This window comes from Callithrix jacchus, chromosome 15, assembly GCF_049354715.1.
Source record: "Callithrix jacchus isolate 240 chromosome 15, calJac240_pri, whole genome shotgun sequence".
Lineage (NCBI taxonomy): Eukaryota > Metazoa > Chordata > Mammalia > Primates > Cebidae > Callithrix > Callithrix jacchus.
Genome location: NC_133516.1, coordinates 36,408,072 through 36,435,128, shown reverse-complemented (window position 1 = coordinate 36,435,128; position 27,057 = coordinate 36,408,072). Strand labels below are relative to the sequence as shown.

At 37.9% G+C, this 27,057-nt stretch overlaps 1 protein-coding gene and 1 long non-coding RNA gene across 2 annotated transcripts; one reads left to right on the top strand and one right to left on the bottom strand.

The window, feature by feature from the left end:
• Positions 1-14,420: 14,420 nt before the first annotated feature.
• Positions 14,421-19,956, bottom strand: LOC144579543 (uncharacterized). The gene is made up of 2 exons (XR_013527366.1): positions 19,366-19,956; positions 14,421-16,303 (listed from the first exon to the last, which is right to left on the bottom strand). It is a non-coding gene; the product is annotated as an uncharacterized LOC144579543 (long non-coding RNA).
• Positions 19,448-26,166, top strand: SELENOK (selenoprotein K). The gene is given in 5 exon segments (NM_001199915.1): positions 19,448-19,638; positions 23,185-23,275; positions 24,769-24,852; positions 25,482-25,568; positions 25,830-26,166. Coding segments are annotated over 5 exon segments (285 nt in total). The 5' UTR covers positions 19,448-19,619; the 3' UTR covers positions 25,834-26,166.
• Positions 26,167-27,057: the final 891 nt, after the last annotated feature.

Below are 27,057 nucleotides of genomic sequence, written 5' to 3'. Positions count from 1 at the left end.
ATAATTAGGTTCAGCAAAATCAGTTTTAAGCTAGCTTACATAGTGCCTCACATAACAGCAGATGTGCAATAAATGTGCTTATTTAAATTTTATTCTATTGGGGCCTTAATAATGAATCTGCTAAACAGAGATTATATCCCATGGAATCAAGCAAGTTCCAAATGACTACAAGACACTTTATGTCTCCAACACAACATTAATCATCTGAATGCACTGGCCTATTGAATCTTTATTTTCTAGAGCCTGAAGGTGAAATATAGCCAAAATATTTTCTACAGGCTATTTAAATGAGACCATATGACAGATACTGACAATTTTTTCCTTTAATCACCACTGCAGAGGCATGGTGCCTCTTTAGCCATGAAATATAAGCTGCAAATAAAACAAAAACCTGCCAAAAAAAAAAAAACTGGTAACAAAGGACTTTTTGGCCATCAGCCATCAAAAAAGGAAAAGAGGGAAAGAAAGAGAAGGGGAGACTAATTAAGTTAGCCACAAACATTTGTGCAGACCAAAACATTTCCAAATTTGATGAAAGACGTGAATATGAACATCCAAGCTCAATAAACTACAAACAGGATGAACCCATACCAAGACATATTATAATCAAACTATCCAAAGCCAAAGCAAAAAGGGAATATTGAAAGCAGCAAGAGAGAAGCAACTTGTCATATAAAAGGGATTCCTAATAAGATTAACATCAGAGAGATGGTGTTTCACCATGTTGGCCAGGCTGGTCTTGAACTCCTGACCTCAAGTGATTTGCCCTCCCCAGTCTCCCAAAATGCTGGGATGACAGGTGTGAGCCACCATACCCAGCCAACATCAGATTTCTTGTCAGAACTTTGAAAGCCAGATGGCAGTGTATTGATATATTTAAGGGCTAAAAGCAAAATTAAACAAACAACAATAACAAAAACCTGTCAACCAAGAATCCTACATGTGGCAAACTGTCCTTCAGAAGTAAGAGAGGGAGAAATTATGACATTCCTATATAAATAAAAGCTGAGGGAGTTTGTTATCACTAGACCAGCCCTGCAATAAATCCTAAAGGTACTGACCTAAGGAGTGAAAAAAAAAAAAAAAGAAGAAGAAGAAAAGAAATGTTAAAGGGTATTCTGCGGGTTGAAAAGAAAAGGCAGTAACTCAAAGCCATATAAAAAACAATAAAGATCTCAGAAAAGGCAAATACATAGGCAATTACAACAGTTAGTATTAATATAACAATGGTGTGTAACACTACTTTTTGTTTTCCAGATGATTTACCAGAGTTTTTAAATGCATTTTTTAAAAATTATTAGTCTAAAAGCTAGTATTGTAACTTCAGTTTGTAACAGCACATTTTGTTTTCTATATAATTTAAGATATGAACACATTAAACATTATTAGCTGATGGTTTTCAACACATAATATATAAAGATGTAATCATGGGCCAGGCATGGTGGCACACGCCTATAATCCCAGCACTTTGGGAGGCCGAGGCAGGCAGATCACCTGAGGTCAGGAGTTCAAGACCAGCCTGACCAACATGGAGAAACCCTGTCTCTACTAAAAAATACAAAATTAGCCAGACATGGTGGCACATGACTGTAATTCCAGGTACTTGGGAGGCTGAGGCAGGAGAATCGCTTGAACCCAGGAGGCAGAGGTTGCAATGAGCCAAGATCATGCCATTGAACTCCAGCCCGGGCAACAAGAGCAAAACTCTGTCTCAAAAAAAAGATGAAATTCCGTAACATCAATAGCTGAAAATGATGGGAACAGAACTATTAAAGGAGTAGAGTTTATCTATGTTACTAAATGTAACCTGATGTAAAATTCAAATTCCAGTGTAAAAACTTTTGGATATTAAATGTAATCTCCATGGCAATCACAAAGAAAAAATAGCTAAAGAATATAAACAAAAGGAAATGAGAAAAAAATTTAAACATTTCACTACCAAAAAAAAAAAAATCAACCATGCAGAAAAAAAATCATTAATGTAGGAAATGATAGACAAAAAAAAGAAACCTAGGCCGGGTGCAGTGACTCACACCTATAATACCAGGACTTCGGGAGGCTGAGACGTGTGGATCATGAGGTCAAGAGATCGAGACCATCCTGATCAAATGGTGAAACCCCGTCTCTACTAAAAATACAAAAATTAGCTGGGCATGGTGGCACACGCCTGTAGTCCCAGCTACTCGGGAGGCTGAGGCAGGAGAATTGTTTGAACCCAGGAGACAGAGGTTGCAGTGAGCCAAGATCACGCCATTGCACTCCAGCCTGGGTAACAAGAGTGAAACTACATCTCAAAAAAAAAACAAAAAAACCTATATGGCATAAAGAAAACCAACAGCAAAATAACAGAAGTAAGTTATTTTCTATCAGTAATTCCTTTAATTGCAAATAGATTAAACCTGCAATCAAAAGACAGAGATTGACAGAATAGATTTTTAAAAAATGGTTTAACTATATTCTGTCTACAAGAGACTCACTTTGGTTCCAAAGACACAAGTAGGTTGATGAAAAAGATATTCCGTGCAAATAGTAACCTTAAGAAAGTAGAGGTGCTGAATATGTTAATATCAGACAAAAAGACTTTAAATCAAAAAAGAATTGCAAGAGATAAACGACATTATATATTAATAAAAGTTTTAATATGGAAAGAAGATACAACAGTTACAAACTTTTGCACAACAAATAACAGACCATCAAAATATATAAAGTAAAAACTGACAGAATTGAAAGGAGAAATAGACAGTTCTATAATAATAGTTGGAGACTTCAATACCTAACTCTCAATAATGGACAAAACAGACAGGAAATAAGTAATGGAAGACTTGAAAAACATAATAAATCAACTATGTCTAACAGACATATACAGAACACTTTATTTAACAACAACAGAATACACACTCTTCTCAATTGCAAAAGCATTTTCCCAAAACACCTTAAGTTTGGCCACAAATTAAATCTTAATAGATTTTCAAACACAGATATCATATGAATTATCTTCTCTGACCACAATGGGATGAAGTTAAAAATCAATAATGGAAGAAAACTGGAAAACAGACAAATTTGTGGAAATTAAATACCATCATATTGGGGATTAGGATCCCAACATATGAATTTTGGGGGAACTACAAACATTCAGTCTGTAGCACTACCTCAATATGATAAAAACTGTATATGAAAAACTCACAGCAAACATCATACTAATGGTGAAATATTAAAATCTTCTCCTCTAAGATCAAGAACAAGGCAAGATGCTCACTTTTTGCCACTTTTATTTAATATATACTGCAGTACTAGAAATCCTAGACAATACAACTAAGAAAAAATTAAGCATCCAATTTGGAAAGAAAGATGTAAAATTTTATCTGTAAGAAAATGACATAATCTTTTTTTTTTTTTCCGAGGTGGAGTTTTTCTCGTCGCCCAGGCTGGAGTACAGTGGCATAATCTTGGCTCACTGCAACCTCTGCCTCCCAGGTTCAAGCAATTCTCCTGCCTCGGCTTCCCAAGTAGCTGGGATTACAAGTGCCTGCCACCACCCTTGGCTAATTTTTGTATTTTTAGTCGAGGCAGGCTTTCACCATGTTGGCCAGGCTTGTCTCAAACTCCTGACCTCACGTGATCTACCCACCTTGGCCTCCCAAAGTGTAGAAACCCCTAAAGATTTCACAAACATACACCATAAAAAAAAACAAACCTGTCATAACTAATAAGTAAATTAAGCAAAGTAGCAGGATACAAAGTCAACACAAAAAATCAATTAAATTTCTATACACTAGCAATAAATAATATCAAAAGGAAATTAAGAAAACCACTTATAATAGCATCAAAAAATGAAATATTATTTTATCATATTTTAAAACTTATTTTCTTAGAGGTAGCCCTGGGAATTACAATTAACATCTTAACTTTTAAAAGCCTAGTTTAAATTAATACTAACTTAATTAAAAAATATAAAAAACTTTGCTCTTATGAGGTTCAATTTCCTCCCCCTCCTTGTGCTGTTATTGTCATATAAATTACACCATTTTAAAAATTGTTTGCCTATCAATACAGATTTTATAATTATTGCTTAATGCAGTTATCTTTTAAATTACATAAGAAGGAAAGTTACAAACAAAAATATACTTACACTGTCTTTACCTGTGTAGTTACCTTTACCGATTGGTGGCAAATGGTAGCTGCCTAAAAATATGTCCACGTCTCAAACCCCAAAATCTAGGAAAATATTACCTTATTTGAAAAAGAAAAAAAATCTTTGAAGATGTAAGAAAGTTAAGGATCTTGAGATCATCCAGATGGGCTCTAAATCTAGCAAGTGTCCTTATAATACACACACAGAGGAGAAAACAGACACAGAGGAACGGGTGAAGTGAAGACAGGGGCAGAGATTGGATTGATGTAGTGATAAGCCCAGGAATTCTGGAGAAGCCTTAAGAAACTGGAAGAGGCAAGCAATGGGTTCTTTCCTGGAGCCCTGGAAAAAATGTGACCCTGTCAGATTTTGAATGTCTAGCCTCCAGAACTGTGAGAGAATAAACTTCTGTTGTTTTAAGCCCGGAGTTTGTAGTAATTTCTTACAACAGCCCTTGGAAACTAACATAGCAGTGCTTTTATTCTTCATGTGGATTTGAGTTATTGCCTACTGTCGTCTCATTTCAGTCTGCATTAGTACCTTTAGTATTTCTTGTAGGACATATTTTAAAGCAATGAGTTATCTCAGGATATGTTTATACAGGAATGTCTTATTTTCTCAATCACTTTTGAAGCATAGTTTTTCTACAAATGGAATTCTTGATTCTCAATCTTTTTCTCTCAGCCCTTTGAGTATATCATCCCACTGCCTTCTGGCCTCCATGATTTCTGGTGAGAAATCAAGTGTTAATCTTATTTAGAATTCCTTGTGTGTAGTTCTCTTTTGCTGCTTTCAAGATTCAACACAGTTTATCATGTGTCTAGGTATGGATTTCTTTAATTTTAATTTATTTGGAGTTATTTCAGGTCTTGGGTGCACAGAGAACTACTTTTCATCAAATTTGAAACACTTTTGGCCATTATTTTTTCAAATATTCTTTATCCCTTTTTCTCACCTCTCTTTCTGAGTCTCCCATTATGCATATGTTTATATGCCTGATGGTGTCCTACAGGTCTCTAAAAATTCACTTTTCTTCATTCTTTTCTCTTTAAGTTCCTCAGAATAGATAATCTCAATCTATCTTCAAGTTCACTGATTCTTTCCCCCTGCTCAAGTGTGTTGTTGAGCTACTCAAATGAATTTTTATTTCAGTTTCTGTATTTTCAACTCCAGAATTCCTGTTTGGTTCTCTCTTCTTAAAAAAAAACTTGATATCTCTACTGATATTTCCATTTGTCAAAACATCACAGTCATACTTTTTTTTTTGGATGGTGTCTCACTCTGTTGCCAGGCTAGAGTACAGTGGTGGAATCTCTGCTCACTGTAATCTCTGCCTCCCGGGTTCAAGCAATTCTCCTGCCTCAGCCTCCTGAGTAGCTGAGATTACAGGCACCTATCACCGTACCCAACTAATCTTTATATTTTTAATAGAGACAGGGTTTCACCATGTTGGCCAGGATGGTCTCAATCTCCTGACCTCATGATTCCGCCACCTCAGCCTCCCAAAGTGCTAGATTGCAGGTGTGAGCTACTGTCCCCAGCCTCTTTCATTCTTTAGACATTGTTTCCTTTGCTTCTTTGCCCATATTTAAAATAGCTGATTTTAAATGTTTTCTTTTTTCTTTTCTTTCTTTTTTTTTTTTTGAGACAGGGTCTCACTCTGTTGTCCAGGCCAGAGTACAGTGGTGCAGTCACAGCTCACTAAAGCATTGACCTCCCAAGCTCAAATGATCCTCCCACCTCAGCCTCCCAAGTAGCTGGGACCACAGGCACATACCACCACAGCCAGCTAATTAAAAAAAAATTTTTTTTTGAGATGGAATCTATGTTGCTTAGGCTGGTCTCAAACTTGAACTCCAGGGCTCAAGTGATTCTCCTGCCTTGGCCTTCCAAAGTTCTGGGATTACAGGCATGAGCCACCATGCCCAGTCTTAAAATCTTTATCTAGTAAGTCCAATGTCCAGGCTTCCTTGGGACCGGTTTCTACTGGAGTTATTTTTCTTTTCTTCTCTGTGGTCCATGTGTATTTTTGTTTCTTTGCATAGCTCATAACTTTTATTGCAACATTGACATTTTAAATAATATAATGTGGCAATTCTGAAAATGAGATTCTTCTTCTTTCTCCAAGTTGTTTAGTGACTTTTTAAAACAAAATTCTGTAAAGGCTGTATTCTTTGTCATATATAGCTACTGATGTCTCTGCTCAGTTAGCTTAGTAGTCAGCTACTGACTAGACAGAGATTTATTTAAAATTCTGGAACCAATAAGTCTCCCACTTTTTGCTGAAGGGTTCTGGGTGTGTGTTGGGCCTTCAACATTCAATCAGGTAATTGGCAATTCTGCCTTTATCCTTCACTTCCTGCTTGTTCAGTCTCAAAACTGGCCAGATGTGAGAGCTTGAGGCCCACTCAGTTTGCTTATTATTTTTTTAATCTCACCATCTAGAAGCAATATCAGGTTTTTCTTCAGCATGCACACAGCCCTACTCATGCAGGTGGGCTTCTAGATGCCTAAGAATATGTCAGAGCTTGTCAAAGGCCCTGTGGATAACTCATTGTCCAGCCTTCCTTTTAAGCTTACTGGTTAGCCTATTGTCTACCCCAACTGTTGCTGACTGCCTCAGGTAGTCACAAAGTCAATCAATTGCTTTTAATTGTTTTTGACAAATGCCCCTGTGAAAAGTATTTTTCTACATTTCAGTTTCTGATTCAGATCAAATAAAGATGCCATGCAAATGGAATCTTCCAGGGACTCTTTAGACTTGTAAAATGACAGTTCTCTGTGAAAGAGACTTTAATAGTTCACCAACCCCCTTCTGCTCTTCTGTTAACTGCCAGGCTGCTGGTTTTCATGACTGAAGGCTGGTGGTTTCCAAAGGGGAAATGGGAATAGGGCAAATGAAAATGGCACTTTGATTACTATTTTTACCAGATTCAGCCATCTTTTTTTGATAAATGCTCTCCTTGTGGTAGACCAGGTCTCACTAATGCATGCCTTCATAACAATTGTTTCAGGACTGACTGAGTGGTTAAGTTAAATACTAAAAGCCAGTGCCCTTATACAAGGGCTAGGATGTAACAAAAGCCCATCAAGAATTTTGTCTAGGCCTTGAAGCATGACAAAATAACAAAGAAATTCTTAACAGGATCCATTTAGGAACAAGTTTTACTGGGGGGCTGAAGAAACTCTCAGGCCTCCAGAAACAAGTTTATTGGAGGGTCTGAAGGAATCCCCAGACTTCCATGATTTAGCAGGAGACAAGATAAGGGTAATCACCCCAGCACCTGGACCCATTTAGATTAACTAAATTTACTGAGACTCCAGAAGAAGGTCTTCAGGACTCAGACCTTAGTTACAGATTAAAGGAAGTTAATAATTTAAGTCTTCAGATGAATGGACACTTACACATAGACATATAGCTTAGAAGGTATATAAGCTCTGGAAAACTTGTAATTTTGAGTTGGCCTGGGGATAATTTCTAGGCCTTCTCCCTATAACCAGTTGCAGAAATAAAAACTCTCTTCCTCCCCAGTTCATCTGCATCTCATTATTGGGCCATGAGAAATAGCAGCCCGACCCTCAGTTTGGTCCAAGAACACTGCTGATTGCTGCAAGCCTTAGGTTAATTTTACAGTTCTAAAAAAGTTGATTGTGATCGTTTTTGCCAATTTGCTCACTGTATTTATAGAGAAGAGAATTTCTGGAGATTCATAGTCCCTGATTTTTGCTGATGTCTTCCTAATGTATTATTTTCATAATTCTTTTACTTGAAAAATATTACTCCTCAAAGAATACTCAGATAATAGGGTAATGGAGACAGTATCTACATGATATTTGGTACTTAACCTCACTCCTGGAAAACATATCACACTACTGATCACCAAATCATCAAAAGACTGGGTTTCCTCCTATGGACAGAAATTTGTTAGTTTTCTCTTCTTTATTAGACATTTTTACTTTTATTAAAATGTATCGTTGTCAGAAGCATTCATTTGAAGCAGAGTGACTCCATCTTGAGTGAGGGCTAGGAAAAATGAGGCTGAGACTTGCTGGGCTGCATTTCCAGTAAGTTAGGTATTCCTAGCCTCTAGATGATTATGGTTAAGGGAACAGATGGATAACGTTTACTAAACAGACCCAGACTCAGGAATGTCCTAATATCCCATTATCTTGAGAACAGAAGCATTCTTAATTTTGCTTTAAAGATAATAATATTGATTATTGCAAAATATAGTAAGAAAATTAATCCTTTATCACAAACTCTGGTAGTAGAGCACATCTCCCCCATGATTTTTGTTGTTGTTGTTGTTATTTTATATAAAAAAAGCATTGTACCGGGGGCAGGGGTGCGTTCCTCCTCCTCCTCTGTCTATGGAGTAGATATTCTTTGACCACTTTATTTTCTTAATAACCTTGCTTTCACTTTGCACTGCAAACTTCTTCCAAATTATTTCTTGCACGAGATCCAATAACACTCTCTTCAGGTCTGGATCAGGACCCCTTTCCAGTAACATGGTCATTTATAAATTAAAAGGGATTTATTACAATATATCAACCACTGCAATGTATTTCGATACTTATTCAAAAAACGAAAATGAAAAAAATTGTGATAATTAGCAGGAGATTTTGGAACATTGAATATTTAATGACAAAAATTATTGTTATTTTTTGTTGGTGGGAAAGTAGCATATAAATTATGTATTTTTAAGGAGTCCCTGTCTTTTAGAGATGCATGCTGAAATAGTTACAGATAAAACTATATGACATCTAGGATTTGCTTAAAAATAATCTGGGTAAATGGGGGAAAGTGGTGGGATGAAACAAGACTAGCTATGAGTTGACAATTGTCTAAACTGGTTGGCATGTACAAAGCGGTTCATTATACTATTCTACTTTTTGTCAATCTAAAAGGATCAAAATGGTCAGAATGTAATTTATAGAGAGTGCAAAGTATGATGACCCACCCAAAAACACCAACTCCAAAGAAACAGAGTTAGTGTTCTGAAGTAGGGAAGTTAAGGTTTCAGTTAAGCAGAGACAGAGGGGTTTTTAGCAGGATTACAACATTTCTCATACAAGGTTGGCACATAGTTACAGCAATTTGATTGGTTACAGGGAATGTTTCTTTTTTGGAAGGGTACATTTAACACTTTTTACAGATAGATAATAGTCACCTGATCTAAGCAAAGCAGGACAACAAAGCGGAAGTTAATCTATCATAAGGGTCATTAATTAAGAAGGCAGGAAGTTTTTGTCCCTGACTTGGTTTAATTCTCTCTAGTCATTGTGCTGAACAAGAAAATTAAGAAAGCAAGTTAGTCTATAACCTGAAAAACAAGTTGGAACCACATGTGACTCAGATTACAGTCACATGCCTCTCAATGCTTAAAGTGTTTTTTGGGAGATCTAACAGCCTTTAAATTATGTTTATTTTCATATTTTCAATGTTTGAAATATTCCATAGTAAAAGGCTTAGCGGTATTGTTTTTAATGTTATGTTTCTTTATGCCTGGGCCTGTGAGGGATTTTAGTAATTTCTAGTGAGTATGTCTTAAAGCAAAGGTTGCAAAGAGGTAGCTGTTGCGCTGAACCTGCCTAGGTTCTATTTGGCCAGCACCATGTTTTTTGAAAATGTGAATTAGTTACCAACATTTAAAAATAGAGAAATTTCAGATGATCATCCAGATTTTACATTTCTCTTAAAACCATTGGGAACTCTGGCTATACTGGCCCTCGATCCCTTATGGTGAAAACTGGCTAGAGCTTAAAAGTGTCTGTCCCCTTCAGAGAAGAAAGGCACTATTTGCCATGGTTCCCAGCTGCCTAGCCCTCATAGACACCAAGGCATGCCATTCCTGCTTTATTGTACCTCCATGGCTTGTTGACAATGGGAGATAACAATGAACAATAATCAAAAAAGCGTACCTGAGTTTAACCAATGTAAACTATAACTTACATCTGAAGAACAAAAATGATTTAAGAAGTAGCATTTCACCCAACTACAATGTATTCAGAAGAAACAAGATAATATCGTTTGTAAGACTTGATGCTAATTAGAACATTTCTAGGATGGCAGTGAACCAGCTAGGCTTTAATAGGTACACAACAAATCTAAGCCAACGACAAACAATTTTCTTTCATATGATAAGCTATGGAAATAGAATGCTTTTAAAAAATCAGTTAATTCAAATTAATTCCATCATAAATTATATTTGGTTTAAGGTATGTGATCATTCGAAAACTCAAGTGAAAGGATTTTTGAAAGACACATGAAGTCTCATTGTAATCCTTCATTTCATTTCTAGCTTCTTACTTCTGGGGGGAAAGAAAAACCACCTTATCTTACAAGGTAAACTTCAACGGTCATTTCTCAGGAATCCTTCTCTGATTCCTCCAGGTACCACATGCTCTCCCTCCTCCTTATCCCATGGGCACTTGTGTGGGATTCTCTTATGGCATCTGACCTCCTTCTATCTTACATTAGTCATCTGTGCATTTATCAATCCCCTGCCTTCTTGTGGAGAATGAAAGTTCTTAATGGCAGAGAATCTGCAGCCACATTCCCTGGGCCCATATCATAACAACAGGGCAAGCTCTTAAGTATGCCTCACATCACTCAGATGGTCAAAGAAGCCCACTTCCCTCTCTAGTTTTAGATTTCAAAAGTAGTTTATTTATCCATAAAGCTGAAATGCTGCTTATTTTGGAGTGAGAATTAAAGAAAACAGGCTGCTCACAGAGGGTATTCCAGGGCATGGTTGGTGGGCACCATGTAAGCAGCCTCCCAAATCCTCTTGACCCTGTAGAACCTTAGGAAAAATCAGAGTCTCTGCGGACCTTGTTCACTCTCATACAGAAGGCAGCTCAAGTTTTGTATTTTACAGTATGAGTACTTAAAGGAAATCACTTATTTTCAGCATTGATTCCCTGCCAATTTCCAGAAAGTGCCTTCCAGCTGGAGGGCAAAAATAATTGATTTGGACTCTTAATTTCTTTCTCTAAAAATAAGACTCACTTGCCACAATGTATTACTCTATACCCTCTAAGTTATTTTAAAGGGAGGCAGATTGAACTCTCACAAAGCAAGATTTGGGTTTGTTTTGAGAATTTGTTTAAGGTGTTTTGCTATCATACAAAATTCCACAGATTTTTTTTTGATTCACAGGTCATTTTTTTAGTACAGTCAAAATACTGGTAAGATGATTCTAGTATCTATCAACAATCAGTTTACCACCAAAAAGAAAGGCGAAAAACCTAAACACTCTTTTTTAAAAAAATTAGTAATATGATAGTACTCAGAAAAAGCATGTTTAAAATGAATGTTTTTCATTAGTAGCCTTACCAATATATCATTAACAAAATTTGAATGTATAAAGCTTTACTTTAATCAGAAGCAAGGGCTTTTTTCAGCTAACCAGCAAGGAATTTGAAATTGTGTTTCCTTGCTTCTTACTAGGGACTATTCATACTTAGAAAAAAGCAAAACAAAACAGAAAATGTTGACTTGACTAATACATATTTATGTGTACAAATGCAGTTAGGCAGAGCTGATAACCTTACAAAATAAAATTGGCAAAAGTTAACAACTGGCCAGGCATGGTGGCTCATACCTGTAATCCCAGCACTTTGGGAGATTGAGGTGGGTGGATCACGAGGTTAAGAGTTCAAGACCAGCTTGGCCAAGATGGTGAAACCCCATCTCAACTAAACATATAAAACAAAATTAGCCGGGTGTGCTGGTACGCACCTGTAATCCCAGATACTCAGGAGGCTGGGGCAGAGAATTGCTTGAACCCAGGAGGTAGAGGCTGCAGTGAACCGAGATCATACCAGTGCACTCCAGACTAGGCAACAGAGCAAGATTCCATCTCAAAAAAAAAAAAAAAAAGGTTAACATCTACCTAAGTAGTTGTTTTATATAATTTCTATCATATCAAGAAAAAAACTTCTAAACTTTTAAAAGAATTATCCAAACCATTAAAATAAAACTAGAAATAATTTCCAGTTGTAACAAATACAAATTTTTTTTTTTAAGAGACAGAGTCTTACTCTGTTGCCCAGGCTGGAGTGCAGTGGCACAATGTCTGCTCACCGCAACCTCAACCTCCCGGGTTCAAGCGATCCTCCTGCCTCAGCCTCTTGAGTAGTTGGGACTACAGGCATGTGCCACCACACCTGGCTAATTTTTTGGGATTTTCAGTAGAGATGAAGTTTTGCCATTTTTGGCCAGGCTGGTCTCAAACTCCTGACCTCAGGTGATCCACCTGCCTTGGCCTCCCAAAGTGCTGGGATTACAGGTGTGAGCCTCTGTGCCCAGCCCAACTTTTAAAAAGTATTGATATTTATTTCTAGTTATAAGAAGAATGCATTATTGTAGAAAATTTGGGAACTATAGAAAAGCTTAAGGGAAAGAATAAAATTACATCTTCTATAATAGCATATTAGTATATTTCTATATAAATACATTTCTTTATTACATTGATATCATTCTGTACATAGTTTTGCAATCTGATTTTTTACTTAATATATCATGAGTGGTTTCTAATTATTTTAATGTACAGTATGATGTTGTATTCCAAAACTTAGCCAATCCTCATTGCTGCACAGTTACATGGCTTCCATTCTTTTTCTTTCCAAATAACACTGTGATAAATATCTGTTGAGATTCACTCAGGGTGGCTGACAAAATATTAAGAGATAGTTTTGGTCTCAAACCTTTCGGAAGGCCGAAAGGTTTTTATTAACTTAGAGAGGGGCTGAAGGCGTTAGAGTATTAAGTCATAATGAAGATTAAGATAATAAAAGATTCCCCAGTTAAGTCTGTTTACCCCACATCCCTTTGTCTCTACTCTAATTTGTTTACTCATATAAACTTTGTGCTGGATGGTCATCTCAGGAAGAGGTCGAAAGGGGAATTACCCATTAATGGTGTTTATTCTGGGCCCCGAAACAAAGACCTTTTATCATTCGTAAAACCACTCTTTTAACCATGTTAATTATTCTCAAGTATGTTGACTTAGAACCTCTGTTATTAAATCCACACTGAACAAATGCGAGGAAGGACAGGGAGTAGTGGTTGGTTAGCTGTAACCACCCTTTAAAAGCAGCTGATGATCATCCCTAGTCCACTCAAATCACTGTACTGTGTGTGTGAGTGCATTTGTTCATCTGTCACTGACTGAGTCAGGGTCTGCAGGACAGACCTCCGCCGGTGGTGATCGACATCTCAGGTAGTGACCCCAACATGATACCCGTCATAACTAGCTCCTGAACAGGGACACCAACGTGACCAATGCCACAAACATCCTTTCACATAAATCTGTTCGAATGTCTCATTGTTTCTTTAGAATAAATCTTAGAAATGGAAATGCTGGGTTAAGGATATGAACATTTTTTAAGGCTTATGATGGAAAATGTAATTTAGTAGGGTTTCTTTGGAATTTTATGCTTCTAAAAACAGCAACTCTGTTGAAATGATTAGAGTTATATTCTGGGTGGCTTACCCATGTAAGAACAGTCCCAACACTCAGCTCCTAAGTATCCAATTAGCCTACCAAGTCTGGCTGTGAACTGCTCACGCTGCCACCACTGCTGCATCAGTAAGCCTAAGTGATGGCTGTCTTGTGTGCTAGTCCTGTTGGCATCCCCTACAACTGCTCCCTTCCCTTGCTAGCCAGCTGAGTCCAGCCCAGGAACAGGTCAATACCCAGGATGGCTATATATCCATTTCTACTTGCTTCTCCACTTTCTGCACATATGGTCTCCAACATATTTGTGAAACATCTCAATCTGAACTTGAAAGACTGGGTGCCACTAAGGAGTAGCTAAATACATTCAAAAGGAATGAAAAAATAATATCAAACAACACATCTTCAGTTGCCAGATTCAATTTTCAGAGTCTCTGTTTCATACTTCCCATCAAAAACAAGTTAGTGTCACAGCAAAGACATGAATTACTAATAACTGTGAAAGATGATTTTTTTGAGACCCATATTTGACCTTGGGTAATACTATCTAAGCTGCTTGTATTATATAATTAGTAAGAAAAAATAAAGTGCTCTTGAACTATTAGCAAGAGCTTCCCTAGCCACCTAGCTGAGGTCACAGCAACCTCCCTAATAGCATCCTTTCAAGCCTAGCTAATAATTTTTCCCACATACAGCAATCACTGGGCCACAAAGAAAGAACTTTTCCCTAAGAGACTATAAAATAAACCTATTTTCATTGAACCTTCCATTAAAAGGACTGAGCATGTCAAACCAAATCAAGGTTTTATTCATCTGTTTGGTTTTGGAAAGTGGGATGTTTATTGGCAAAATAAATGTTTTCTAATCATCCACACATTTTGGGTTACTAGTAACGATCCTCCTGTTTATAAGTAATAATGTGTTTTGACAATACTAGGAAAACAGCAGTTATTCTAGAAAATTTCTACATAAATCACAGAAATTTTACAGTCAAGAGCAAAACACTGTAGAATCTTAAGACCTGAACTGTCATGTTGATTTGGTTAAATAAATGTATGAACTTCCACTTCTGCCATGAAAGATTAAGTAATTTGTACTAACTTTTCTCCTTAGGAAAACTAAAAAAAAAAAAAAAAAAAAAAAAAAAAAAAAAAAAACCTAGACAAAATAATGAGGAAAAACAACATTTTAAAGGCATTAAAAGAGCTAAAAATGAGTGAGGAATTGCTTAGCCAAAATCCAGAAGATGGAAATTCAAAGAAATGAATCTGTCATCAATGCTTCTACTGCCCAGGTGGAATTTACCAAGCAGTGCTTATGACAGTATCACTAAGCTAGGGAATCAACATTTAGAATCCTGATGTACAGGAGAAGAAAGGAGACTTGCTCTTCATGGGATATCCCTTTGCATCTTTTGATTTTAATATCATGTACAGGTACCACATTAAAAGAAAGGAAGATTCAAGAACCATCAATACTACGCATCAAACCAATTAGTGAATAAGAATCATAAATTATACATTCCTTAATATCACATGGCACATATCTATACTTCACTTTTTCAAAATACAAAGATTAATGTTATCTTGAGATCTATAAACATAATAAAATGCACATGCTGTTATACTTTGTATACTCTATATTTAGGAATCTAAAGATACAGAGTAGAAAGTAACACATATTTTGGTACTATGGAATACAATTCTAAAAATATTAAAAATTTGCTTTTAGTGATCAGTCAATGCCCCTGGAAGGCAACTAACAGCTAAATCTGATAGTCGAAATGCAAAATTCTGGACCAGTATTCCATTCCATCTACCACTATAATGGTTTACATTACAGTTACCAGGATTGCCAAAAATGGATCATGAGTTTAAAAAGTTAGAAATTATAATTTGAATACTATTTTTCATCCTGTAATGGAACCACAGGTTCAGTCTAGATATTCCTTATTCATTTAAAGATAGGCTATTTCTATTTATATATAACGATACAGGCTCACTAGTGAAATTGATAATGTAATTAATTCTGTGAAACACTTGAGAGACTACAGATGAAATTCTAAACTTTTTAGCCAACCAAATTCTCCAAGGATGACTGCAATGTGAATTTTTATAAACATTTTCTCATTTTGACACAGAAAATAAGTTCAGGTAGTTTAAGAAAGTGACTTGTAGAGTAAGACAACCATCACTTCAGCTGAAGTGATGATGTGATTATTGGTTCAAAAATTGCTGAGTTGCACAGCCAGTCCATTCTGAGGCTACATAGTTTAAATGAAACAGAAAATTTAAAAAAAAAGAAGTTGCTGTGAATAGCAATAATAAAGAGTATGTGGTAGAAAATGAGGCAATTAAAGAGTTAGGATTCTGAGTCCAGGTGAAATAAAGAATGCAAAGGCAATAACTGTAAGAACAAACACATAAAAGGTTAATAAAGAATATAAATGCCATCTGTTTTCATGTTTCCTAACAGCAATATTAAAGACACCTTATTGTTTCTATGTAACCCAGTGTTCCTTCATTATCTTGTGGTAAACACCACCCCTCTCCAACTCTCAAGCCCTCTAGCTTAAGTGGGATTGACTTGCGATTCAGTTCCAGGGGTATCTGTCATTCAGAAGGGCCCATCCTGCTGGCCAAGGGATTGGTGCAGATAGGAAGGTCATCCGCTTAGAGATGCTCAGGGAATTCTGCTGGGGAATCTAGAAAAGAAAAATTGGGCGGCTATTTTACAACTTTAAGAAAGCTGAGATACACTCAAACAGTCTCCAGAAACCACCTCTTTTATACTACGAATACCATGGTAGACTGTATACTATGTCAATACTTGTGTTATGTGTGGATACACAGCATAGCACAGGGACTAAGAGCACAAACTATAGAGCCTGGCTCTTGATCCTTATCTCGGCTCTGCTTCTTATTAACTGTGTGACCTTGGGTAAGTCACTTGAGTTCTCTCTGACTCAGTTTCCTTAACTGTAAAATGGGAATAATAGAACTCAGTAGGCTTGAAGTTTAAATGAATGAATACATAAAAAGCAATCAGAACATTGCTTGGCACAGGATAAGCACTATATAAATGTTAGCTATTACTATCGTTGTTATGAGGATTATATGAATAAATGGAAAGTGCTTAGAACAGTGCTTGACACATAGTAAACCCCGTATACATATTATTCATTATTAAAACTACCAATTCTTTCATTCATTCAACAAATATTTATTGAATGCCTCTTCTGTGCCAGGCCAGTGTCTTCATTCTACACAAGCAGTATCCAACAGAAATGCAATGTAAACCACATAAGTGAGCCAATTATGTAATTTAAAATTTTCTAGTAGTCATGTAAGTAAATAAAATTAACAAATAAAATTACTTTTAGTAAAATATTTTCTTTAATCTCTAAAACATTATCAACATATCAATATTAAAAATAAGATATTTTACAATATTTCATTCTAAATCTTTGTGATTTCACATTTTGTACAGTACATTTCAATTCAGACTAGTCACATTTCAAATATTCAACAGCTACATATGGCTAGTGGCTAATGCTTAGTTCTAGACATGAAGACATTAAAGAAAGAGGGGAAATGTTATCTTTGTCCTCTACCACATCTTATTACTGACTATATAACTTTTTTCAATTTTTAAAGCCCTTTCACTCTTGTTATTTGAGAGTAACATGCCTTGCCCTGAAGGAGTGATCAGATTTTAGCAGGTGGAGAACGTTCCTTTCAAGAGGAAACACATGAGCAGAGGCAACAAGACAGGAAAACAAAGGATCTATTAGGGAACTAGAAATCAGAGAGCAAAATCTAAGCTATAATCAGGAAAGCCCTTAACGGCAGACCAGGGAGACTAGATGTTGCTGGTTAGGTGGTGGGAAGAAACTGAAGGTTTGCGAGTGGGAGAGGCAAGATCAGATTAAATTAACAGCTGAAGATAGAGTATAGAGAAACTAGAGGTAGCTCATTAGGAAATCACTGCATTAAATCTCAGGCAAAATGATCTAGATAAAGGAATGTAGAGGAAAAGATAGCCTCACAATGTCCAGTACTCAGGAGATCCCAATGTTAGTTTCTTTCCTCTGGCAATTGGATAGATTTTAAGGAATTGTCTAAAAAGATCTTTGTCTCTCGTTCAACCAAAACAAGTATCTGAGGACTTACTACTTGCCAAGTACTATGACAGACCTTGAGTATACAAAAGAGAATAAGGCAGGCAGGATTCCTGACCTCTTCTTAAACTTTCTTGAGGACAAGAGACAAAAATCAATTATCAGATAGTTTCACAACGTGAATTACTATGAAGAAAATAATCACGGAGATAAGTAGCCAGGGAAGGGCACCCTGAAGTGGTGACACCTAAGCAGAGAGTGAAAGGATGAAACGAACTGGATGCGCAGTCAGAAGAAGAGGGTTCCACGTAGAGGGATAATCATGGCAGAGTCCTAGAGATATCAGTAAAACTCAGGGTGTTCACAAGATGAAAGAACAATGTTGCCAGAGCATAATCTGGGTGGGGAGCTGTGGCCGGAAGTACAGTGAGAAGAGCAATCAAGAGGACAAGTCACCTTAGGCCTGTAGGCCATGACACGGAACTGGATTTTAAGAGCAATAGGAAATCACTCAATTTTAGTGTTCAGAAGATTTTACGCAAGGGAATGAAATGATCTCCGTTTTAAGATCGATCTTGCTACGGTTTGAAAAACTACCTAAGGATGGTAAAAGGCGGAACCTGGGATTTCGGTTAGAAGGAAACTAGCATAGAGCAGGTGAGAGATGATGGTGGCACAGTCTAGGAAGAAAGGCCCTTGGGAAAATTAACGGCTCCACCCTAATATTTTTGCAGAAATGATCCTTTATAATTGTGGTGCACAAATCCCAGCTGAGGGGAAGGATGTTGTCTTGTCCTATTATGAACTTTTCTGGGGAAAATGCTCTTTCCAAACTCAACATAAAATTAAATCTTTTTCAGTTCTAAGTATTAGAACATACAATCTTAACCAACATTGCTAAATACAAAATAGATTTCTAGCATATAATTCTCATTTTCTGAAAGGTGATTAGGAATCTTTCCAAAGAGATGACACACGGCTTGAGAACGGCGGGGGCGGGGGGAGCCTAAGGAAGCAGCCATTAGGACTCCATGCTGAAAGTATAGCCAAATGCAAAGAACTTAAGATGGGAATGAAATGGCCACGTTCCACGAACAGAAGCAGCAGTGGCTGGAGCAGAATAAACATCCATGGTATGTGGTCCACATTTAGTAACTGCCCAAGAAATGTCTTTTAATTCATCTGTCACCGCAGTGCTCACAAGCAGTCGCCATCGATTAGAAACAAGCAGAGCCAGGGCCTACACTTAAATTTATTTTTCAGTAGCCTCACAAAAGGCTAAGGGAGACGCAGTTTCTGGTGAACCCGGGTAGACATGTTGATTTTAAAGAGAATGAATATATATATATATATCTAGGAGGAGCCTGGCAGTATACTCCCAAAGGCGTGACAATAAATTTCCTTACGGTGTAGTCACCACCCTCCTACCTAATCTTACAAGCTCAGCACCCTCAAACGTCGACAGGCTGGAAATTTCGGAAGCATTTCCTCCTGTCAGAGGCCCTTCAAGGCACTTCATACAGGGCAGCCTCTCCTACTCCGATTCGGGGTCTATCAACCAACTAGAAAACAGCTCCCCTCACTAGGCGGCGCGAACGAACTCTCCACAAACAAGTGGGATACAGAACTGGAAACTGCGGGCTTACAGGGCAGTCCTTAACGTCATATCCGGTTGTCCGCTGGGCCGCTTCCGCCGAACCGGAAGTCATCGGCGTGACGGGACAAAAACGCCCGTCTAGGGCGTCTCTTTCATCAGCCAATGGGCTCTGCCGACCTCCGTCCACGTCATCGTTTTGTCTAATCACGGCCTGTGACGCTCGAAAGGCGGGGCGCAGAAGGAGGTACGGAAACCGAGAGGGGTCGGGCGCCCTGTCGCTCCGAAGCGGGGAAGTGGGACAAGATGGTTTACATCTCGAACGGTGAGTTGAGGGCGGGCTGTGGCTTCGACCGCTGACCTGGAAGGTCGAACCCTGGGTTCCTTTCATCGTCGTTCGCTGAGTCCTGGGCCCGGTGCGGCTTCACTGGACTTAGTGCCCCAAGGCCGGGCGGAGCTACGTGAAGTCGCCGCAGTTTGCGGCGCGTCAGCCGATGGTCTCCGAGCCGGCAGTCGGGGGCCGAGGTCCCGCTGGCCTCACGCTGAGTATTGGGAGCCTAGCAACCCCTCCTTCGTACAGCACGCGTTTGATTGTGGATTCGCGAGGGTGGTCTTTCCTCTCGGGCGTCGGTATCCTTAAAACGACGTAAGGATACCGACGTAAGGACAACGACGCAGACGCTGTACACGTAGCGCTTGTGCTCTGGGTACTGTTTCAGTTATTTCCTTATCGTCACATTCAATCATGTTTTACGGGTGGAAAGCCTGAGGCGCAGATAGATTAAATAGCTTGCCCATGATCACAGAGTTAACAGTTAATGGCTGAGTCGGGATTCGAACCCAGGTAGGCTGTCGTCAGCATCCTTGCTATCGATTATGCTGCCTCTTTCTACAACGTTTAAAAAGACCGAGCCTACCTAGGATGGTAATTAGATGAAAGCTTTGCATAGGCTTTTCCCCCAGGAGTGGGTACCTAGTCATATATGTAACTTTTTGCTCGAATTTCAAGGGATACGGGAAGAAGTACTATCTTCCCCTAGGAGCAAGTTAATTATTACCGGAATAGAGAATCTGAGAGACTTAATTCTGCGACTCCACAAAGAAGATGACTGGAAAGGAGGGACATGGCTAAGATCAGTGCTAGAGCTGCCTGCCCACCTGTTTGACTCAGGTGAAATTCTTTGGTGCAATTTTAACAAGGAGTTGTGGATCACTGGAACTAGGTCTTGGTTCTATTTGAGTCGTCTGTTTTTCTCCAGAGACGAGGAAGGTAGCGAGAAGCATTCTGGCTAAGCGCACTTTTGTATTTCTTGACATTTCAAAATCTTCCGTTCTCATCTTCCACTTAAAAATCTTTGAAACAGCTGGGCGCGGTGGCTCACGCCTATAATCCCAGCACTTTGGGAGGCCGAGGTGGGTAGATCACGAGGTCAAGAGATCGAGACCATCCTGGTCAACAAGGTGAAAGCCCGTCTCTACTAAAAATACAAAAATTAGCTGGGCATAGTGGCGCACGCCTGTAGTCCCAGCTACTCGGGAGGCTGAGGCAGGAGAATTGCTTGAACCCAGAACGTCAGATCTTTGCGGTGAGCCGAGATCGTGCCATTGCACCCCATTCTGGGTAACAACAGCGAAACTCCTTCTCAAAAAAAAAAAAAAATTCTTTGAAACGAGTAGATCAATGGACACTACAGAAAAGCATCAAAATTTCATCTTAGTTTTAGGCGCTTTCAGACTTGTTTGTTTTAGAGCCTGTTTTATAGCCTTTTTGATGAAAGCTTAAGGCTGGAAGCTTCTGTATGAATTGTTGAATGATTCCTTGTATTTGTTATCTTACCGTGTGTTCATTATTTTATTTGGTCCACAAAAGTAGCCGATTAGGGCCCTTTATCGCACTTAAGAGTTGAGAAATGGAACTGCATTCCAACACCTTATTTCTCTCTCAGATATTGGTGGAAGGGAAATTCTGCCTCCAGAAACTAGGAGGGAAAGTGGAAAAGCAAGATAGAATCACAGGAAGAAATGACAGTTTCCAGTTAGATACACCTTCTTAGGGTTGTATTATCAGCACTTAATGAATAAAATCTTTTTCTTACTATCAGATGACTTTTGTTTTACAGCAATCTTATGTGATGTCTAGCCCTGGAATACTTTTTGTCGGAGAAGGAAAAATGTCACATCAGCCAACTAGCAGAGCTAGTAAGAGACAGAGAACTAAGCCTGTCATCCACCCTCTAACTTTTGTAGCCCCTTGCTCTCAGTAGCACAGTGAGAGCTTAGATCCAAGTGGTTATCTGAAATTAAGCCAGTGAAGAAAAGAGGAAAAATAAAACCCTCATGGAGGGGGTAGAAGTGAGTGGGGTGAAGAAGCCCTTGGGATAATGGAAAGGAGAGGTAGTTGACGTTAATCTTCCCCCCAAATATTCTGATGTCTTGATTAGCAAAGCTGAAATTACAGTGTACCAGCTTATGGTGTAGCATCTATTAAAGTGATTTGAAAAATAGATCCAGTTTGCTTAAGATAAAACTAGAGTCTATTATTAGAAACAAGAGTATGCTATTATAGAAAATGTTGGTTATTTTAATGAGGAACAAGCCAAATTCCCTTTAGTACTGAGAGCATACACACTCTTTAATTGGTAAGAATTTTATCAAAATAACCAATTCCAAAGTCTTGTAAGAGTATGAATAAGTTATCTTTTTATATAGGCCAGAGACTTTGCAAATGAAATACTCAACACATTTAGGAATATGGAAGTGGTGTGAGCATTCCTTTATATTCACCCGCCCCATTTGTTTCTTCAAAGTAATTGAATAAAGAGATATTTTTACACCCACGTAGATAGCAGCATTATTCACAGCCGTCAGAAGGTGAAAGCAACTCAGATGTCCATCAACTAAACAAAATGTAGTATATACATACAAGGAAATATTCAACCTTCAGGAAGGAGATTTTGACACATGCTACAACATGGGTGAAATTTGAAGACATGCCAAGTGAAAAGCTGGTCACTAAATGACAAATATTTTACAATTCCTTTTTTGAGAGGGAGTCTCGCTCTGTCGCCCAGGCTGGAGTGCAGTGGCTAGATCTCAGCTCACTGTAACCTGTGCTTGCCAGGTTCAAGTGATTCTCCTGCCTCAGTCTCCCAAGCAGCTGGGACTACAGGCATGCGCCACCATGCCTGGCTAATTTTTGTATTTTTAGTAGAGACGGGGTTTCACCATGCCGGCCAAGCTGGTCTCGAACTCCTGACCTTGTGATCCACCCTCCTTGGCCTCCCAAAGTGCTGGGATTATAGGTATGAGCCACCGATTCTTTTATGAGTTCCTAGAGTATTCAAATTTGTAGGACAGAAAGTAGAATGGTGGTTGCTGGGGCTGGGTGGAGAAGGTAATGGGAGTCAGGGTTTAATGGGTACAGAGTTTCAGCTGGAGAAGATGAAAAAGTTCTAGAAGTGGATGGTGGTGATGGTTGTGCATCAATGTAGAATGTACTTGATACCACAGAACTGTACTCTTTAAAATGGTAACCATTGGTAACCATTGCTACATTTTTTAACCATGGTAAATTTTTGTTATATATTTATAGAAAGAGAGAAAATACTTAAATAAAATGAAGTCACCAACCAAGATTATAAATTGCAATAGGCTTTTGACATACTAGAAGAATGTCCCTAGATAACATGGAACATTACTTCTCTGAACCTTTCCTTAGAATGATGCTCGGATTTCTTCTGGTGTTGGCCATTTGGAACAATGGGCAACTTGAAACCCAAGTCAATCATTGTTACCTCACCAATTAAATGCAATGCCTCTTGGGTTAGGGATTGGTAGCACTCACTGAAGTTTCTTTAATTCTTTTCTGTAGGACAAGTGTTGGACAGCCGGAATCAGTCTCCATGGAGATTATCTTTGATAACAGATTTCTTCTGGGGAATAGCTGAGTTTGTGGTTTTATTGTAAGTATAGAAGTGCTCTTAATTGTCCTGATATTTAAGTTGACAGGAGTACATTGTGTGCATTATGTTAGGTATCTTAAGTAAACCCAACTTTTCTGAAGCAGTTTTTTTATTGCAATTTAAAAAATAGCTTTACAAAGAGAAATAGACAAAGCTGCTACCACCAGACATCTTATGATTATGAATATATGTTAGTTGGATTGGTAAACTTGACCATGTCTTAACCTTGGTGGTAACCATTTCAACCTATGGTTGGGTCTGTCCATTCTAATGCTAAATGACTGAGCCTCACTTTCTCTCTACTATTCTTGGCGGGGGCGGAGGGGAGGTGTGTGTGTGTGTGTGTGTGTGTGTGTGTGTGCGCGCGCGCGCATGCGCGCAACTTTTATTCCATATTATAAAGAGTTTTATATCCTAGTTTTTAAAAATATTCCTAAGTAGTGAACTTTTTTATAATGAAGGGTTAGAATTGGTAAAGAAGACAAATATTTAAATGTTTTCATAATTGTAAGCAGTTATTAAATGCATTTTTTGGTCTTTTGCATGCTGTTTGTTAGAATTGTTCATTAACAATTAAGAAGTCTTACCTATTCCTAAATTTGAACATATATTTCAGTGTCTCATGATCTGAGAACTGTAGGGGTTCAAAGATGTGGGAGACAGACCCTTTTTTTTACTGACTTTACGATCAGTAAATATCCTCATGTTGCACGGGTGGGCAGGACTGTGGGAGGTGAAAATCAAAGGAAGTTATGCCAGATAAAGGAAACCAAATGAAGGATGGCAGAGAAGTTTTGAGTATCAGGCTGTGGTCTTTATGCTTAATTTGATCTTAGCTGTGGTTTAGAAAGTTTAATTTTATGGCTGTATATAGCATAAATTAGATGGCATAGAATGTAAAATGGAAGAGATGTTTCCATAGAAAAATACAAGGCACAAGAGAGGCCCTGAGTTACCCAATGTAAAACTTAGTCTTTTACATACAAATTTCACCTACTCCATGTTGTTTATAAAAATACTTTGTAACCTCAGTTAAATCCATGTCATTTTACATAGCACTTTTTAAAAATTCCATTTAAATGGATTCCCAGAAGCCCTGTGCCTCTGCCATACCACCCTCAGTGGTATGGCATACCTCCTTCCCCAAGATGTTAGGTAGACTTTTGCAGTGGAAATGAACATGAGACGCTGTAAAAACCTGATGGCTGATTTAAAGTGGAGGTAGGGGATGACTCTGGTTTCATGCTTTGTCTAGGGGAGTTATTAGCAAATAAGAAATACAAAGAAGGGTAGATTTGGTGCACAACATACCACATTCAGCTTATGGACACATGCTTAAGTTAGATGGTATGGTCCAGTTGGCTACAAGAAATGTGGGTTGGGAGCTAAATGGGTTTATAATCCTCTCATAGGGATGACAGTTAAAAACCACAGAAATATATTTAGAATGTTGTCAAAAGTGATACCTTTGTTGTTTCTGCCCCTTGTTTCAGTTTCAAAACTCTGCTTCAGCAAGACGTGAAAAAAAGAAGAAGCTATGGAAACTCATCTGATTCCAGATATGATGATGGAAGAGGGTACAGCTTTTTAAATTGATAATTGTTGTTTTTATCTCTTTGTATATCTTGATTAAATTAGATATTTTAGGTAGAGTTAGATTTGTGGAAAGCAAAAGTTTAAATTCTATTTTACAAAATTACTGTTATTGTAAATTAAAAGTCAAGTTGCCTCTGATTTGAGAATAATCAGTTAATCTGACAAAGCTAAAATATACATAAAATATCCCATGGAAAAAAGTCTAAATTAGAGGATGAAAAGTGATGGCCAGCATTAAGATCTAAAGACTTCATTTTAAAATCTGGATTTCCAGTTGCTAATTAAAAACTTAAAAGATCAGGTACCACTGGGCTAGGCTTATGTTTCCATGAGGCAAAAATCAGCTGGAGCTGGATTTCAGGGGTCATTACTGGAGGTGCTGTTCAGTTCATCACAGTCCTTTCTTGACTCAGTTCCTTGTGTACGATATGTGTTTGGTCCCTTTAAGTGTTTGAATTTTTGCCTCCTGACCTAAAATGGTAGTTTTTATTTTAAATAATGTTTTAGTGTCATGCGGGTGCTGAAAAAGAATAGGGTCTAGTTGAGTGCTTTTGAAAGGATGCAGTTAAAGTCGTGTCTATCAAAAAGTAGTTACTTTTTATTTTGTTAGGCCACCAGGAAACCCTCCCCGAAGAATGGGTAGAATCAATCATCTGCGTGGCCCCAGTCCTCCTCCAATGGCTGGTGGATGAGGAAGGTAACTTCAGATCTGAAATAATTTTGTAGGATTTTGTTTTGAAAATGCTTCTATAGTAATGTATTCTTTAAGAAGTTACCCAACAGTTTATAAGTACTCAGATATTATTTGCAAATATATTTGTTATCTTAACCCTTGAAATATTCACTGGCCTTATCAAAATGTGTTTTGAGAAAGGTTTTATAACATGTAATATGTTTGGCTTTTCACACAGATCCAAATTAATAACCAGTAACCAATTATTATAACATTTTCTTTTAGGTAAATGTCTGCTCTAAGAAGCAGACAACTGGACATGTGCATTCATAGCAGAAGGAAACCATCAAGAAGTGGAAGGCTGATCATGCTGAGAAGTGATGAATGTGTATGTCTAAACAAGGACTGTTCTGTGTCCTCACAGATGAATGACGTCATGCCAGGAATTCCCTCTGCAGGGAACTGGCCTGACTGACATGCAGTTCCATAAATGTACATGTTTGTCTCATTACCTTTTTGTATAGTTTATTAATAAGTAAATTTTTAGGTTGCACAATGGACTCCTCATCTTTATATTAAATTCATGAAAAAACTGAAGAAAATAAAGCCTGTGTATTTAGCACTGTTAGTGTCACCTTTTCAACTTCTGAAATACCATTCATTGTTAACTTTTTCTCATTTATAAATCACATTGTATTTATTTTGGTAGTATGCATATCATCTGTGCTCTTGAATTAATTTTTTAATATATTTGTCTCATGAATCTTTAATACATTTTGTCTGATTTGCTACAAAATATAATGATCCAGGGTATTTATAAAGTCACAGCTAACAAAACTGAGCTACAAAAATGAAGATTTACTACATAGTCTTTAAACTCTTGGACTTGGGTCAGGTGTGGTGGCTCACGCCTATAATCCTAGCACATTGGGAGGCTGAGACAGGCAGATTACTTGAGATCAGGAGTTCAAGACCAGCCGTACCAACATGGTGAAGCCCCATCTCTACTAAAAATAACAAAATTAGCCATATATGGTGATGTGTGCCTGTAATCCTTGCTACTCAGGAGGCAGAGGCAGGAGAATCGCTTGAACCCAGGAGGCTGAAGTTGCTGTGAACACGGCACTGCACTCCTGCCTGGGCGACAGAGTGAGACCCTGTCTCAAAAAAATAATAGTAATAAAATAAAATCATGGTCTTCAATGTTATCTTGACAAATTTGAACTCTATACAGCTGCTCAAAATACTGCCTATTGGCTTTAAACTCCATTTTAATACTGATAACTTTCACTTTCTTTCACTAGAATGGAAGCTCTTAGACTAGAAATTTTGTTGGCAGTCCTTTGAATAGTGATTACATGTGAGATAGTCATGTAGTATTTACTGGAAATAAATATTGGAAAAATGAATACAGATAATTCTAGTGTTTAACAGGCTTTGAAACCAAGTATTCAGGTGAAAGCCTTTTTATATTGATTTATCAGCATTTATTCAACCCTGTTTGTCAGGAAAT